General features: G+C 54.6%; 1 protein-coding gene across 2 annotated transcripts in view; it reads left to right on the plus strand.

Moving 5' to 3' along the window:
- The window catches only part of NDRG3 (NDRG family member 3), a 118395-nt gene extending 108720 nt beyond the window's left edge, over nucleotides 1-9675 (plus strand). The window contains exons 10-17 of one of the 2 annotated variants that reach the window (XM_074970374.1): nucleotides 477-580; nucleotides 1408-1473; nucleotides 2641-2692; nucleotides 4301-4348; nucleotides 5216-5251; nucleotides 5342-5393; nucleotides 7481-7519; nucleotides 8051-9674. In XM_074970374.1, the coding sequence (XP_074826475.1) occupies nucleotides 477-580; nucleotides 1408-1473; nucleotides 2641-2692; nucleotides 4301-4348; nucleotides 5216-5251; nucleotides 5342-5393; nucleotides 7481-7519; nucleotides 8051-8229 (576 nt within the window). In that variant the 3' untranslated portion in view covers nucleotides 8230-9674. Of the gene's footprint in view, nucleotides 1-476; nucleotides 581-1407; nucleotides 1474-2640; nucleotides 2693-4300; nucleotides 4349-5215; nucleotides 5252-5341; nucleotides 5394-7480; nucleotides 7520-8050 lie in introns of both variants that reach the window. The other variant, XM_074970375.1, reaches the window with a different exon arrangement.
- Nucleotides 9676-16798: the final 7123 nt, after the last annotated feature.

The following is a 16798-nucleotide window of genomic DNA, read 5'->3' on the forward strand; positions in this document are numbered from 1 at the left end:
TTTCTCTGCAAATAACACCCATCAAAGGGCTTGTCTATATGAGAAAATTGTGTATGGTACAGAGAAGGTGGCAAATGCCCCTAATTTGGAGGCAGCTATACCAATATGAGTGCTTATACCAGTACAGCATAGTCCAGTTCGGGAACCAAGATAAGCTACACTGGTATAAGGCACCTTTCTACTGATATAACTGCATCTCCACAGAGCTTGTACCAATATAATCATCTTGGTAAAAGATCATACGCCTAATGGACCTAGTTCTATCAGCAAAACTTGTAGTGTAAATCAGTCCTGAGTGTGGTTTGGGATTTTTACCATTTGCTTTATCAGCAGAATGAATTGCTTAACTGAACCCAGCTCAGTAATTTGTTGCACATTCAGTGAAGTTCATTTCTCAAATTGCATTTTTAAATGTATAATAGTAACAACGAGGTTGATCGATGTCTTTTTCTAAACTCCTCTCCCCACATGTGCAGGAAGAACTGCAAGCTAATCTGGACCTGATCCAAACTTACAGACTCCATATTGCACAGGACATTAACCAAGAGAACCTTCAGATGTTTCTTGCCTCATATAACAGGTACAGGACTCCATTCTGCCAGTGCATAGAAGGCCGATCTCAGAGTTACCCTCACGCCTTGTGCATCACTGGGTGCAAACAGCATTGCAGCAAATGTAACACCAGGGAGCAGGGGAGGCATCCATGGGGGATGAATAGTTCAGCTCCACTGCGGGGGCGCGCGCTCAAATCTTTCCTAGTGCTTCCTAATACTCTTCAGTGAGTCTCTTCCACAATGAACTACTCTGTGTGAAGCTCCCTACAGAGCCCAACCCTTCCTTGACTTCAGCTCACGGTTCTGGACTCTTGTAACTAATGGTTTTCTATTACAAATCGAGCCTCCTCAGCCTTTCTGCCCAGATCAGCCTTTCTGCCCTCCGGGGCACTTCAGAAACAGGAGATGTGGAGACTCAGGAGCACTCTACGCCTGGTAAAAGGGCTCACATCCACCTGTTTCCCTTCGTATCCTCTCAGGTTTTGACCCTTAAGTGCAAACCGGTGCTTTGGGTGCGCCATGTGGCTTTGCTAACCTGCCACCACCGCCTCTGTGGGTCAGGCCCAGGTTGTTTCTGAAGCTCGGAGACCAGGCGCTGTTTCTGACTTATTGCTGCTCCTCTGAGCAGTACCTGCATGTGGTGTGGGGCATCGTGCTGCGTTTTCAGATGAGGCTCACAGATTCCTCTGTGTGTGACCTTTGTCACTTTGTATTCTGGTCTCCTTTGGGGAGGCTGAGTCCTCTCGTTCCATGGCCTTCTCTCCAGACGGAATCCACAGGATCTCATTGGCACCCACGACATCCGGATTATCTGGGTTGGTTTGATGGACAGTTGTTCTCCTTTGTTTTCTAGCCGCAGAGACCTGGAAATTGAGAGGCCAGTTCTGGGCATCGGTGAAAACACAACAAAAACATTCAAGTAAGTTGCTGTGGATCGCTCTGTGCACCCGTTTCAAACTGCAGAGTTAGTTCCGCAGAGAGGCTGCTGCTTCTCGGCAAGAGACCCAAGAGCCTGAATGCTGAGAAGAATTCAGCAGCACTGCGCTCAGGATGCAGAAATATTAATCTAGAGTGCAGGGTGGTGGGGGCACATCATGGCTCCAGGGTTAAGGAGCCCCTTAAGAAGGTAATACCCTTTTGTTGCACATGGATGGCAGCGTCCCCTCCCCAAGCTCACAGCACTTACTTAAGGAGCAGAGTTAATGTTCTGTTACTGGGTTCTAAGCAGCTCCTTTAGGAGATTTCTTAATGTACTTTTCTGTCTTGATTTTTTGAGATTTGAAAATTGACTCACTTCTGGGTTATAGCAAAATCTAAGTCCTAGGCTAACTTTGTTTACTAATGTTATTTTTTTTAATTTTTGAATACTCAGTCATAAGTAAGGCTGTGACCCCACCCCCAGCAGCAGGAGTTTGGGTATGGGAGGGGGTTGGGGTATGGAAGCAGGTGAGGGCTCTGGGCAGCGCTTAGCTCAGGGGGGCTACTTGGAAGCAGCCAGCATGTCCAGCTCCTAGGTGGAGGCGCAGCCAGGAAGCTCCATGCACTGCCTCCGTCTGCAGGTGCCGCCCCCACAGCTCCCATTGGTCGCAGTTCCTGGCCACTGGGAGCTGCGGAGCGGGCGCTCAGGGCGGAGGCAGTGCGCAGAGCTCCCCAGGGTGCGTTTCCATCTAGGGGCTGCAGGGACATGGCGGCCGCTTCCAGGAGCCCCGTGGAGCCAGGTAAGGAGCCTGCCAGCCCCCCCCCCCCCCCCCCCCCGCATCCCCGAGCAGTCGCAGGAGTCCCGGGCCACGCACTGCTGCCCAGCCCCCCGCCCCCCGAGCAGCAGCAGGGGTCATAGAATCATAGAATATCAGGGTTGGAAGGGACCTCAGGAGGTCATCTAGTCCAACCCCTTGCTCAAAGCAGGACCAATCCCCAACTAATCCTGGACCCCACACCGCTCCCCAATGGGGGTCCCGAGCCATGCTCTAAATTAACAGAGGTTTTTGAGAGGCTAGAGGAGAATAGAACTAAGCTGGATCCATGAAAGCTATGAATGGATTAATTGCACTGCAATTAATGTACTTCTCTGCTGGCTTTTGCCCAGGTGCCCTGCCTTATTAGTGGTTGGTGACAGCTCGCCTGCCGTTGAAGCTGTGGTACGTATACGAGGTCTCTTTTGCACTGGATGCTCTTCTTAGTCCCAATGAGCAATTAGCAACCCCCCACCCACCTACTGTCTCATGGACCGGCTAGTACTCAGGACTCACCCAAAATGTCTCACAAAAAGGGCTTGTCTTTTATTTATATTAGTCAGTAGCGCTGCTTGTGCTTCCCAAAGGAAGAAACCAGGCTTCATGCCCTGGAAGTTGAGAGAGCGATCAGCTATTACTTAGAGCAGTGGTGTGCAAACTGGGGAGTGCACCCCTCTGCAGAGGCTCAAGAGATTCTCGGGCGGGCGGGGGGGGCCACGAAGAAACTGGGATCCCATGGGGGGAGCAGGATAAAAATAGAGTGGGTATTGCTGGGCAGGAGCGGGATTAAGAAAAATAGTCCACCCATGCCGCAAACATGAACGCCCCGGCCAGCAGCCACTGCTCTCCAGCCACCCAGCTCTGAAGGCAGCGCCGCCACCAGCAGCAGCGCAGAAGGGTGCTAATGGGGTGCGACAGGAGGGGGCGCGATACATTCCATGAACGGTAACGGGGGGTGCGCCTGGAAAACTAGAGAAAACTCCTGGGCATTTCAGGAGCTCTAACAGCCTCCTTAGGGACAGATCTAAAGGGAGTTTGAGCTGAAAAGCTACGGGTGTATTAACTAAAGCCCTTGTTCCTGAGCGTCTCAGGGCTCACTCAGCTACGGCCATGGCAGTTTCAGTGAGCTGTATCTTGCAACAAGCCCTTAATGTAGATCTATAGGGCTGCTACATGGCACTCTGTTCACACCGCCATGGGTCCCTGCTCTCTTCCCTGAGAGTCCCAGTCGTTCACAGGGTTTGATTTTGCAGCAGGAATAGCGTCCCGAGGACTCCAGTCGCTTCCCAGCTGGCGGCAGGGGGAGGCGGCAACGGGCTCTCCCAGGCCTCAGCCTCCGTGCATGTGACATAGCACGAAACAGCCTGATTCCCAGCTCCTGGACAGCACAGTAACATTGTGATGCATCATCCATCAATACACTGCATAATAGTATGCCCTGGCCTGGCCTGGCCCGACTCCACCAGCTCTCTTGGGCTCAGCTGGCCTATGTACCACTCTCTGTACAGGTCTCCTGGAAGGCCGGGGGTCTGGATCAGGGTTCCCCCTCCATGCTGTGGTGCCTCCCACTAGCTGTGGCTGCTGTAGCATAGGCTCTTGGTTGGGCGAGGTTCTGAATGTTTCAGCGTGCAAACCACCGCTCATGTGGTCTCTTGGTCACCTCCCATCCCAACCGCAGCCCCGTCTCCAGAGCGCTGGAGCTTTCTGGTCATGGCAGAGTGATGCAGGAGAGCAGTTCTGGATCAGTCTTTAGCACTGGGAGGGTTTCATTCTTACTGCAAGAAGTTACTCGCGCCCCTGCTGCTCTACATTCCATCCGTCCTCCGCCATCTGATCACTTCCTCCCATGCTGGGACTGTGCTGGCGGCAGCCTGGTCCCCTGATGCTCCTGTCGCTGAGGGTGGCTGTTGTCTCTTGGGGAGCAGCAGCCCCAATGAAAGCACCTGCCCCATGCTCCAGATCTGACGCGTGTGGGCATGTGACGCCATTTGATTTTCCCCTTTTTGTTTTTAGGTTGAATGTAACTCGCGTCTGGACCCCATCAACACTACGCTCCTGAAGGTACCAGGCAGCTCCAGGGGCCTGCCACAGGCTGCCTTAGGGATACTACGTCTGCTGAGAGCCCAGCTCTGTGCACTGATCTCCTTCAATGCATCTGGCTTTCACGGAGGTGTCTAGAGAGACTATCTGGGCCAGATGCTCTCCTGAGCCACTCAGTACAGGAGAGGAGGCAGGCTGCCAGGTTCCCGCAGTCTCTGCACTGCACTTCTCTGGCCTTGGCAAAACTTAGGGCAGCCTCGGAACTACTTGCACTTACACTGACTGGAAAACAGTCCCCAAGGGAGCACCTGCCAGCTGAGAACTAGAGTGCAGAGGTGTCCCAGCCATGTGCTCTGCATGCCCCTAGTATGCCTCCTATGCCAGGGTCAGCTGGGGTGGCACAGGAGTCGCTTGCACCATCTTTAGACCAATTGCAAGTCCCTGCCACCTCCACCCACCACCAGGGGACTTCTCCACTGAGCAGACGGCCCTTCTCTCTAGGAGGCAGAAAGGGCCTGTATATTAGGGTCGGGGAGTCTATCCCTCCGCTGGCAGGAAGGGCCTTGGCACATGGCTGGTGAAGGAGGTGCTCTGTGGCTCCTAGAATATGGCCCAGACACCCCTTGTTAATGGAGATGTGCAGCCTGTGAAGACTAGCGGGCCATGCTCCTTGAGCCAAGTGGAGACAGTCATGGTGAAGCGCTGCATGCTGGAACCCCCAGTCACCACAGGCCACGGCTCTGTGTTAAAAGTGAGGGGGCAGCATCTGCTTTTTGGTCAGTGAGGATTGAATGGGCCCCAGCGGGGCTGGCAGTGTTAGCCCAGCCCCTGGCCTGGCCAGATGGCATGGGGAAGGGACTCTTCAAAGCCCCTCTTTCTTTTTTGCAGATGGCAGACTGTGGAGGGCTGCCCCAAGTGGTTCAGGTAAGAATTTGTCTCTGTTCTCTGGCTCGTGTTTTCCACAGCCTGGCCCCAGCTCTGCACATGTTAACACTTTGTGTTTTGTCTCCTCAGCCTGGGAAGCTGACGGAAGCCTTCAAGTACTTTGTGCAGGGAATGGGCTACAGTAAGTAGCAAACACAGCTTCCCTTGCCCAGTGGGGCTGGTGTGGGGGACGATGGCTTTGCCTGTGTGTCTCTGACGGGCAGCGTCCCGTGGCACAGCCAGTCACGTACCCTCAGAGGCTCAGCTTAGCCTGGAGAAATGAGTGTCGCACTGACACATGTAAACAGATGTGTGTATCGAGATGGTAACCACCCTTAGCACCTAGAAGACAGCATGTCAGCCCTAGGGCTCGTGCATGGCAAAGCCTAGACAAGGCCTGCTGCCTTCAAATGGTAACCGCCCTGCGCTGGGTCCCACAGGCAGCCCCTGGGGGCCTGTGGGGCTCCTGCCAGCGGGTTAGCTCCAGCGCAGTCTGTGCTCAGCAGTGCTCTGGTCTGGAGACACTAGAGCTCTGCTCTGGGGCACAGCTGTGTATGCACTGTCCTGGGCAGATGGTACCACTAGCTGCCCAGTGCATGAGTCACCTCCCGACGCGCCTACAGATATCAGCCCCAATATCTCTGGGAGCCCGGTGAGAGCTGCCTCATGCCCTGGGCCCAGCTGGTGCTTTGTCTGAGGTGGGGGCGTGGGCTGGGGTTATCTTCCCTTCCCCCAGTGAACAGTCCAGGAGAAGAGCCTTTTCCCTGCCTAAACTGGGCATGTCTCCAGTGCAGAGCCCCAGCTCTCTGGGTGTCCGTGCTGGGGATTGGTCATGCGGGCTGTGGCGCTGCCGTAGCAGCACTTACTGAGACAAGCGCGTGAGCTGTAAAGGCAGGTGCTCAAGCCACGGTTGCTGTAGCCACTGACGCCACAGAACTGGCCGCTAAACCAGAGCATCTTTGTGGCAGGGCAGGGTGTGTGCCCAGCCATGTGATGGGAGGGCAGCTTTGCCCGCAGCTGGTCAGCCATTGAGCATGGTTGGGTGGGGGATAACAGAGATCTCCTGGGCAGCCGTGGCTCTTCCCATCTCGTTGGTCAAGTCACCACTGAGGCCAAAGAGCCAACATTAACATGCCGGCAGCTGCCAGGGCCCTGGAAGAGTCATTGTCATCTCCAGTAAGCCAAAGACATTGGCTGAGCCAGCTGTGGTCCCACGGATATGGATGTGGGAAGACAGGTCTTATCCTACATGGCACCTGCTTGGCAGGTAAAACTGGCCCCCTAGAGAGAAGGTTGTTGGCTGAGTAGCCACCAGCAAACAGACACGTCAACGTGCCGTGCTGTCAGAGGTTCCCGGGATCTTACGTGGACTAAGCAGAGTTCCCTGGGCCTGAGTGTGACCCTTGCTTCCCTGATGGCTGAGCTGTCAATGCTGTCATCAGGCATCGGAGGATCGGGGCTCCTTCAGGCAGGGTGTGGTGTGCCAGTGGGAGCGAGGGCACCCCTCCTTTAGCCTGTCTGAGTGACATGATGTTTGATAGGATCCAGGTTGTGGCCCAGCAGAGACCTGAGCGAGGGCCCTGCTACCAGAGAATGGACATAGGCCAGGGCAGAAGTCACTACCAGCAGGACACAGGCCCACTTGCCCCAGGTTAAGGAGCAGGGACCTCCCAAGTGGAAGGAAAGGCTCCTTCCTACTTGCCTCCTGCCCCTTGTCCAAGGCAGCCTGTGCTGCTCTAGCTGCTGTCCCCATCTCAGACACTGTCATGGAGGGGACACTCTGTGCTCATGGGCACAGCTGCAGAGACCATGACTGTCAGTTCAGGGGACAACACTCTGATCCCATGGCCCCCGTCTTGGGGCGGGGGAGGCTGGGCTGTAAATACTAAACACAGTCTCTCGTAAGGGGCCCTGCTGTTCTGAAAGCCCAGTGGAGCCACTAAGAACATGGCTTTTCCTGCGATCTTCAAGGGAATCTGATTTCCTTTCTTTCTAACGGGCAGAGAGCCGAGTAACATCTGCGGGAACTTCTGGGGTGATTTCCTCTCCAAGGGGAAGCTGCTAAGAGACTATCAGTGTGGGATGTGAGTCCAGAGCCCAGGAGCACTGGCTGGCTGCAGACCTGGTGCGCTGGGGTTCGCTCTAGCAGCATGGTGCGTTCCAGGCTGATGGGGGAATTAACTTGCTCTCTCTTGTGTCCATCTCTTCCCTGCCTCACGTTGTTTCCAGTCCCTTATGTGCAGCTCAGCCACCTGAGCACGGAGTCAGGTACCTGAAAACCTACACCTAGCACGACCAGGGCTGCATACTGAGCTGAACCCCTGCCATCTTTTGGGTGCATTGCTCTGGCGGCTTACAGCATGTCCTGCTGGCGCTCTGGGATCCTGGCCCGCACCATTGTACATTGTGTGCACTGTGTGTTTTCACCTCTCATTTGTGTGTTGCTGATTGTTGCATGGTTTGCAGCTCTTGGTTATCTGGAGCAAAGGACTCATTTTCAAAAGGTCTTGTGACCAATCACTACCTAATGTACAAGTTACCATGGCTACATTTGCAAATGGCCGGTTATGCAATTTGCAGTCGCCCACCACAGACCTTTTGAAATCAGGCCATAAACCACCTGCTTTTGATGCATAAAGGCCCGGTTTGGGGAGCTGAGAGTAACTGTTCTGATCCTGTGTATAGCTCTTTTCACGCTTACCCAGCGGGATGCTGGCACAAGCGAGCCCAGTGGTATCAGCTGTAGTTCACTACCTCTGTGACCTTGCTCCTTTTGACAGTCCTCTTTCTTTCCTGCAGTGCCAACAGCTAGTATGACTAGACTGATCCGCTCCCGTACCCACTCCTCCTCCAGTGTGGGCTCTGGAGAGAGTGCCCCCAGCCGGTCGCACATCAGCAACCAAGGGGAGGGGACTGCTGGGCCCCCAGAAGCAGCTGATGTCCAGGACACACCGCAAACCATGGAAGTATCCTGCTAAGAGGAAACTTTCTGGATCCAGACAACTTCATCCTCCCCCACAGACCCCACCCAGAATCTAGCATTTCATCTAGCAAAACGACAGTTTTCTCTAACCTGTGCATGCCCATCCAAGCCGCTGCCTCCTTGATAGTCTGTGCTTGGTGCTACTTTGGTCCTTTTTGTATGTCTCTGGGAACAGAACCACTTTAAAAGTCATTAACATTCCACAGGCCCAGTGAATCCAGTTGCTGTACATGCTCGTGCCCCCTCCTTCCTGTGCTTTCTGTGCTGTGTATCGATCCAACAACAGCCATTGTTTCCCTCTTTAATTTAAATCTGATATCTGTGGCTTTGTGCGGTTAGAATTGCTTCCTAGTTGTGCTTCTGCTAAAGGACATTAGGACTTTTGTGGTGTAGTTCTTAGGGCATTTGGGGGGTGAGGGGAAGCGAGCCCACAATGGTGCAAAACTCCAGGCACAGGAGGCGAGTCTTATTCCACACAGAGCGCTGAGACAGCAAAGCATCCTTGCACTCCTCGGCTGGTGGGGTTCAAAGCACTCCTGGGGGGATGGGACAGTCATAACTATTGTCTTGGTCTCGTGTGTTCAGAATGAGCAGAGCCATCTCTTACCTGAACCTCTTGAAAGGGCAAAGCAATTAATGAGTTAATTCTCACTAATTAAAATGCACTATTCAGCAGAGTACAAGGGATTACACTGTTCGACAGCCGTGACCGTGGCTTTGTCGACCCACAGGGACCCGCCAGAGCAGTTTGTAGAAGGGCTGGATGCAGACGGGATCGTTTATAACGTGGTCACGTCTCCTCATAACTGGACTCTTTGCTGTGACTTTTAGAAATCTCTAACCCTCAGTACATTGTGAAGTGGGCAGCAGTGCCCAGCTGCAGGCCTGGGATCCAGAAATGAGCTGTGGGGGAGCTTGCTGCTCCTGCTGTGCCAGCATCCACTTAGCACTGCCACACGGCCCAGCTGGATTGCCAGAGCAGGGTATCCCAATTCAGTTGTTGCTGGAAAAATGCCAGTGAATCTGACTCCTGTCAGAGATGGCCTGTATTCCCAGGCCTGGAGCTTGTGGCTAACCAATGGCTAGGGAATGTCACCCTGCAGATTCTGTCTTCATTGAATTCACAAGTCTGTTGCTCTTTTTGTATGTGGTGAATCACAGAGGATAGCAGGCAAATTAATGACCCTGTCACACAGCAGAGGAGCTCTTCACTGAGATGAGGGATAACCTGTCAGGTCACTGCAGGTCTTTTGATAAAGTCAAGGTAACGCATCCTCTTTCCGCTGCTGCCCAGTTCTGACTGGTAGGGAACTGGCTCCTCAGAGCTTTCATATTCTGCTCCGCTCAGGTAGGGAATGGGACTGGGAGGCTCTGCCTGAGGGGCACTTTGTACCAATTATTAAATAAAGCTACAAATGAGTCGTTACCTGGCTCCTTGTGTTCCTTCTGCTGCTGTTTGTTTAGTCACTATTTGCCATTAACATTCTGGGCGCCCTATAGAGCATGGACTCTATCGGGAACTGCCCCAGCCACTCACAAAGAGCACTGTGCCCCGAGTGTGCCGGCCGGTGGGAGCCGTCTGCTGATAGCTGCCTGCGTCATACTCAGCTAGCTGGGCCGACTTCATTGGCCTCTTTGCAGGGCTCAGCCACTCAGCCTTAATCTCCCGGCTGTAGCTATACTGCAGCACTTTCCTGCCGTAGATCACTCAACATTTCATGGAGGAGGAGCTGTATCGCTATCTTCATACATGGGGTAGTGAGAGTCCCCCAAGTCACACAATGGCTCAGGGCAGGTTTGGTCACAGACTGCATATGGTACGCTGATCCCAAGGAGTCCTCTCTGAAGCAGCTGGTTGACCAACAGCCTTGGCTTTGCTGTACAATGCCAAAAGAAACGTGCAGCTCCAAAATAGATATTTGAAGAGTAAATACAAAACTGGGAGCAGTCCCTGGGTTGGAATAGTCTCTCAGCAAGTTTATTCCCTAGTAGGTAAGGGCTGGTCTATACTAGGAAGCTTTATCCTAAAATCATTAAAAAAAAAAAAAAAAAAACCCTAGTGTGGATGTAGTTATAAGGGTATAGAAGTGGACCAGTGGGTGCTAGGAGTGAACAGTCCCATGGGGGCAGGACATTCGTGCAGATTGTGGAGAACTGGCGAACTTCTGATATATTTATGGGAAAATAGGTTTGACTCAGTTTCCCCTCTTATATTGTTCCCTGCTGTGTGTGAAGGGGTTAATTCCTTTCTTGTTGGAGGGGGAGTCACTCAGCATAAATGAACCATCAGGAGCTAATGTCACTGGTGGTAACTGGTGCAAAGTACTGCCCCACAGCCTAGTTTTGACCAGGCTCAAGAGGCCCAGCAGCCTGAGAGCTGGATAAAGTGGGCAGCTTACAGTTGAGGAGGGGCCACTCAAACATGATGCAAGAACTGATTTGAGCCTGTGACCAAGAGGGACAGAATTGGCTGTGAGGGTTTGGAGGACATGGAGCCCTGCCCGGGGCTCCATGGGGAAGATGGGTGACCCCTCTAAGCCACACACACAGCCTGTTTATTGTTAAATTGTGTTTTCTTTGTAACGGTTTTGTCCTAAATAAATGTGCTGGCCTCTCTGCCAGCCAGGCAGTCGCCCAGCCATAGCGCTTGGGAGGGAGCAGCTTGGCAGGTGCAGGACTGAACTCAGACTTGCTAAGAGGATCACAATGAAGGGCAGCAGGAGCCACAGCCCGAATCCCGCATGTGGGGAGAGAGATGTGGGTTCCCGCCCCAGAAAGGTGTCCACCACAGGGGCGCGGGGGGGCAGTTACCCTGGAACTGCGACACTGGGCTCCTTGGTACCTGCCGTTGAAGCAGCTGGTACTGGCCCCATCAGATGCTCTGGGATGAGTTTGAGAAGCACCTGTGCTCCAGGGCTGTAGCTAGGCTGCTGCTGTAGTATAAACATGGCCTAATTCTTTGGTATAATCTGCCCCCGGCCCCCACGTACTCAGGCACTTGGCGCGAGGCCGGATGGCAGCCTCTGGCCAGCCTTGCCGGGGTGTGGAACGTCTGCGTTCTGTCAGTGACAAGTCAGCGCTGCGCGGATCGGCAAGCCACACCTGGCTCCCTCCCAGCCCTGCCCGCAGCTGCACCCACAGCTCAAGCCCTTTGTCCGACATGGTAGAGGAGCAGAGGGTTTGTCCCCGCTGCCTCCCCAGCCAGCCAGCCCCTTGCCACAGAACCCAAACCAGGGTGGGGGTTTCCCTTACAGCAGGGAACAGCCTACCCCCAGCCTGGGTTGTCCTGGAGGTTGCCTGTGGGCCAGTGATAGTCTGGCCTCCCTCTGCTCCCCAGCTGCAAGGCACAAGGCTGCCCAGTTTGCACAAAGGCCTAGGCCTGGAGCAGTGCTGCCTGCACTGTGCCCCCGCCGGCTCTGCCTGGGGCTAGTTCCCTGCGGTTCCAAGAGCAGCAGAATCTGGTAACTCGGTGAGAATCAATGGTTACAAACAGAGCGTGACTTGCAGCGCTAGGAGAGCTGGATTCTGCATTGCCGGGGGGGCCGTGAGGAGTCCTGCTTCCCCCAGGCCCGGGCCAGGTGCAGGCTGCGCTGTGGAGGTAGCAGGAGGGACTGAGCAGGGCATGAAGCAGCCACCAGGGGGGTCAGGCCCCAAAGCCTTTCTGGCGGCTGAGCTGTGACCTGACTGACCCACAGCTCTTGTGGAGAGAGATGGAACTGGCCGTGCAGCTCAGCACCGAGGTCTGGGCAGACATCTCCGTAACGCCAAGCAGGCAGAGCCAGGAAGCCAGGATGGGGGCTGGCTCACACCAAACCCCAGCCAGGCCCCTCAACCGGGGCGAGAGCCTGGGAAAGCGCTGCCTCAGGAGCCCAGGGCTGGAGACGCGCACAGACCCCATCTAAATGCCCCTGCTCATAGGTTGGCTGGCTCCAGGGAGCAGGCATCTTGGAGCCAGACATGGGGGTCCCAGGCCCTGTCGGAGCTTGGCTCGTACAGAGCACTGTGCTGTGTATGCACTCTCGCCAGCTGGCTGCTCAGATTCAAATTTCCCTCGTAATCCTGGAACAGTGGTTCTTCTTCTTCGAGCGATTGCTCAGATCGATTCCAATCAGCTGTGCGCACGCCACACGCACAGTCCTTGGAAAGTTTTTCCCCTAGCAGCACTCGTCAGGTCGGCTGTGGAGCCCCCTGGAGTGGCGCCTTCATGGCGCTCAGTATATGACCCTGCCGACCCGGTGCCCCCTCAGTTCCTTCTTCCCGCCGGTGATGGTCGTTGGAACTGTGGCGTCTTGCTCGGCAAGTTCTCCGTGTTTCCCTAGCTCTTTGTTTCATCTCTGCCTGGATCCGAGACACTGGTATGCTGCCCTCGACATGAAGGACGCGTACTTCCACATAGCGATTCATCCAGCACATAGGCACTTTCTACGCTTCGTGGTCAACCACAAGCATTACCAATTCACTGCCCTACCATTCAGCTTCTCAACAGCCTCCCGAGTGTTCATCAAGTGCATGTAGGATGTGGCTGCTTTCTTCTGTCACCAGCAGAGGCAAGTATACCCCTACCTCGACGACTGGCTGCTCAGGGGCCACACCGGGGTACAGGTGCAGTCCCAAATCTGTTTTGTCAGGTGCACGTTAGAGCAGCTGGGTCTCCTCCTCAACTTGGGGAAGTCAACCCTGGAACCCACCCAGAGAATTCATTGGGGCAGTGTTAGACTCGGTCCAGGCGCGAGCCCTTCTACCGGAGTCCTGATTCCGAGCCATCATGGACATCATTCAAAGCCTCCAGCAATTCCCACCACAACAGCAAGGGGTGCCTGAGTCTCAGTCACGTGGCTTCTTGCACTTATGTGACCTGGCCCGCCAGGTTGCGTCTCAGACCGTTGCAGACATGGCTCACCTCAGCCTACGGCCGGGGGCGCAACAGCTTGAATTCAGTGGTCACGGTGCCAGGGCAGGTCCTCCTGTTCCTTTGCTGGTGGCTTGACCCCCAAGTGGTGTGCAGAGGAGTCCCTTTCCACAATCCTCAACCTTCCTTGTCCCTGGTTACAGACACGTCGGCTCTGGGATGGGGGGCGCATCTGGGGGACCTCCAGACACACAGCCTGTGGTCACAGGATGAGCTCTCCCTACATATCAACGTCAAGGAGCTGAGGGCGGTGCACTTCGCTTGCCAAGCCTTCCAGGCACAACTGCAAGGCCAGTGCGTAGTGATTCTAATGGACGACACCAGCGCCATGTTTTACATCAACAAGCAAGGGGGAGTCCGTTCCTCTCCCCTATGCCAGGAGGCCCTCTGACTGTGGGAGTTCTGCATCGCCCACGCCATTCACCTGGAAGCATCCTTTCTACCAGGAGTTCAGAACACGCTGGCCGACTACCTCAGCAGTTCCTTCCGCATGCACGAGTGGTCCATCTGGTCAGATGTCATACACCTCATTTTCCAAAGGTGGGTGTTTCCCCAGGTCGACCTGTTTGCCACCTGACGCAACAGGAAGTGCCCAATGTTCTGCTCCTTCCAGGGTCACAGCCCAGGCTCCCTCATGGATGCATTCCTGCTACTCTGCAGAGGTCACCTGCTCTATGCCTTTCCCCTGTTCCTAAGGTCCTGCTCAAGGTCCGCAGGGAGGGGGCAAAGGTAATTCTGATAGCTCCAGTGTGGCCTCAACAACTCTGGTACCCCATGCTACTGGAGCTGTTGGTGGAGGCACCGGTCACATTCCTGCTCCTCCCTGACTTACTCACTTGGGACCACGGTCGCCTCTATCACCCCGACCTACGATCCCTCTACCTCACGGCTTGGAAGCTTCATGGCTGAACCCTATGGAACTTCTGTGCTCAGAACAAGTAAGGGAGGTTATCCTCAGCAGCAGGAAGCCCTCCATTAGAGCCACGTCTCTGGCAAAGTGGAAGAGATTCTCGTGTTAGTGTGACAAGCGTCGCACACCCTCTCTCCAGGCACCGGTACCCCTTATCTTGGAGTACCTCCTGCACCTGAAACAGCAAGGCCTGGTGGTGTCCTCCATAAGGGTACACCTCGGTGCTATCTCGGCCTTCCAACCAGGAGCATCTGGTTGAGCCGTCTTTGCCAACCCTGTGGTTGGTTGCTTCCTTAAAGGTTTGGACCACCTACATTCCCAGATCCGGCAGCCTGTCCCTAGGTGGGACCTTAACGTGGTCCTTTCCAGGCTCATGGGGCCCCCATTCAAACCACTGGCAACTTGCTCCCTCCTGTACCTGTCTTGGAAGGTAGTGTTCCTGGTCACCATTATGTCTGCGAGGAGGGTGTCTGAGCTAAAGGCCCTCACCTCCAACTCACCTTACATGGTTTTCCACAAGGATAAGGTGCAACTCAGGCCACATCTGGCCTTTCTCCCCAAGGTGGTGTCGCACTTCCACACCAGTCAGGACATTTTCCTACCTGTCTTTTACCCTAAGCCTCATGCCGATACCAGGGAACAGCAGCTCCACTCCCTCAGTGTTCACCGTGCACTAGGTTTTTACATCGAGCGCACTAAGCCATTCAGAAAGTCGAACCAGCTGTTCATAGCGGTGGCAGACTGGATGAAAGGACTCCCGGTCTCGTCTCAAAGAATATCTGCCTGGATCATGTTGTGCATCCACACGTGCTACGAGCTGGCCAACATACCAGCCCTGGCTCTTACTGTGCACTCTACAAGGGCCCAGGCCTCGTCAGCGGCATTCTTGGCCCAAGTCCCGATCCAAGAAATCTGCAGGGAAGCAACTTGGTCCTCGGTGCATACCTTCACCTCTCACTACGCCATCATCTGGCATGTCAGAGACGACGCGGCTTTCGGTAGAGCGGTGCTGCAATCAGCCTTTCCTTAACTCTGACCCCACCGCCTAGGTAATGCTTGGGAGTCACCTAATTGGAATCGATATGAGCAATCACTTGAAGAAGAAAAAACCATTACTCCCCTCTCATAACTGTTCTTCGAGATGTGTTGCTCATGTCCATTCCAAACCCACCCACCTTCCCCTCTGTCAGAGTAGCTGGCAAGAAGGAACGGAGGGGGCGCTGGGTTGGCAGGGTCATATATTGAGTGCCATGAAGGCGCCACTCCAGGGGGCTCCACAGCCAACCCGATGATGCTGTTAGGGGAAAATCTTTCCGACAACACTTAATTGGAATAGACATGAGCAACACATCTCAAAGAACAACTGTTACGAGAGGTGAGTAACCGTTTTTGTTTTTGTTTTTCAACCTGTGGTCCGTGGACCCATGGGGGTCTGCAGACTGTCTAAGATTTCCAAAGGGCTCTGCACCTCCATTTAAAAAATTTTAGGGGTTTGAAGATGAAAAAAAGGGTGAAAACCACTGCACTATAAGCAGGAGACACCCAATGAAACTGGCAGGCAACACGTGAAAGGAAATATGTTTCAGCACACCACGTAATCAGCCTGTGGAACTCATTGCCACAAGAGCATAGCAGGAGTGAGCAAGGACTGGACGTTTATATGGATAATGAGAGCAGCCACAGACACTGCACCAGAGGTATAGCAGCTCCAGGGCACACGCTGACCTCTCATGGGGTTACAAGGAGTTTCACCATGGGGTCCTTGCACCTTTCTCTGTAGCATCTGGGCTTAGCCATTGTTGGCTAAAGGATACCAAACTAAATGGACTGTTGGCCTCTCTTGGTCTGGGATTTCCTATGCTCCTGGGATGCTTCCTTATGTCCCCAGGGGCACCATCTTGGAGCTGGCTTAGGGAAGTTGGTCTGTTACTTCCTCTATCATTGGCCAGGTTTTCTAAAACCAGGAGAGGGCAAGTCGTGTGTGCGCTCAGTCCGTGCCCTTCAGTTGCAGGTAACTTCCTCCAGAACAGCAGGATTGCCCTGCAGAACGTCACCGCCCAGCCAGTGGGGCTCTCTCTCTTTTGAGCCCGGCCTCCACCGCACAGTGCGCATTGCTCTCACACAAACACAATATCCAGCTTCACGCAGACGTTCGGAGGACGCCCCCTGTGAGTAGCGACGGAGCCTGGCGCCTGCCTGCACCAGAGCTTAAGCAAGGGAGCAGCTGGAACCAGCGAGCAGAATGGCCTGTGGCTAGGGGCTTGGCAAGGAGCCAGCACTGCTGGGACTCGGGGCCTTGCGTGAGTTGGGGGGTTCTCGTGAATTGCCCCAGTGCCCAGCAGGCCACTGGCTGGCGGCTGTGCATGCTCAGAGTGCCCAGGCACCGTCACACAGTTTCCATGAAGCTGCCTCCTCCTCTCCAGCGTAAGCACGTGGGCTGGAGTGTGGTGATGGCGCCGTGACACGCAGGCTAGTGTCGGTGCTGGGGCAGATAAGATCTCCTGCACTGCAGCCGGGAGCTGAGCAGCCCTGCACAGCAGCCACAGCCCAGCGTGCCGACTTGCTTGGAACCAGCCCACTGTTTTTCCACTGATGGGGGGTTATCGCTGCCCTGAGCCCGGGGCAATTGCCCATCAGTCAGGAGTACTGTGCCCGTGCCTCCAACCTGCCCCTTCCTCCCCGCTGGAGCAGCATGGCGTGTGCGTTACAGTGGAGGCTCTGCACCCAGAGTGCCCTGCTTCAGGC

Source organism: Natator depressus, chromosome 13, assembly GCF_965152275.1.
Source record: "Natator depressus isolate rNatDep1 chromosome 13, rNatDep2.hap1, whole genome shotgun sequence".
Lineage (NCBI taxonomy): Eukaryota > Metazoa > Chordata > Testudines > Cheloniidae > Natator > Natator depressus.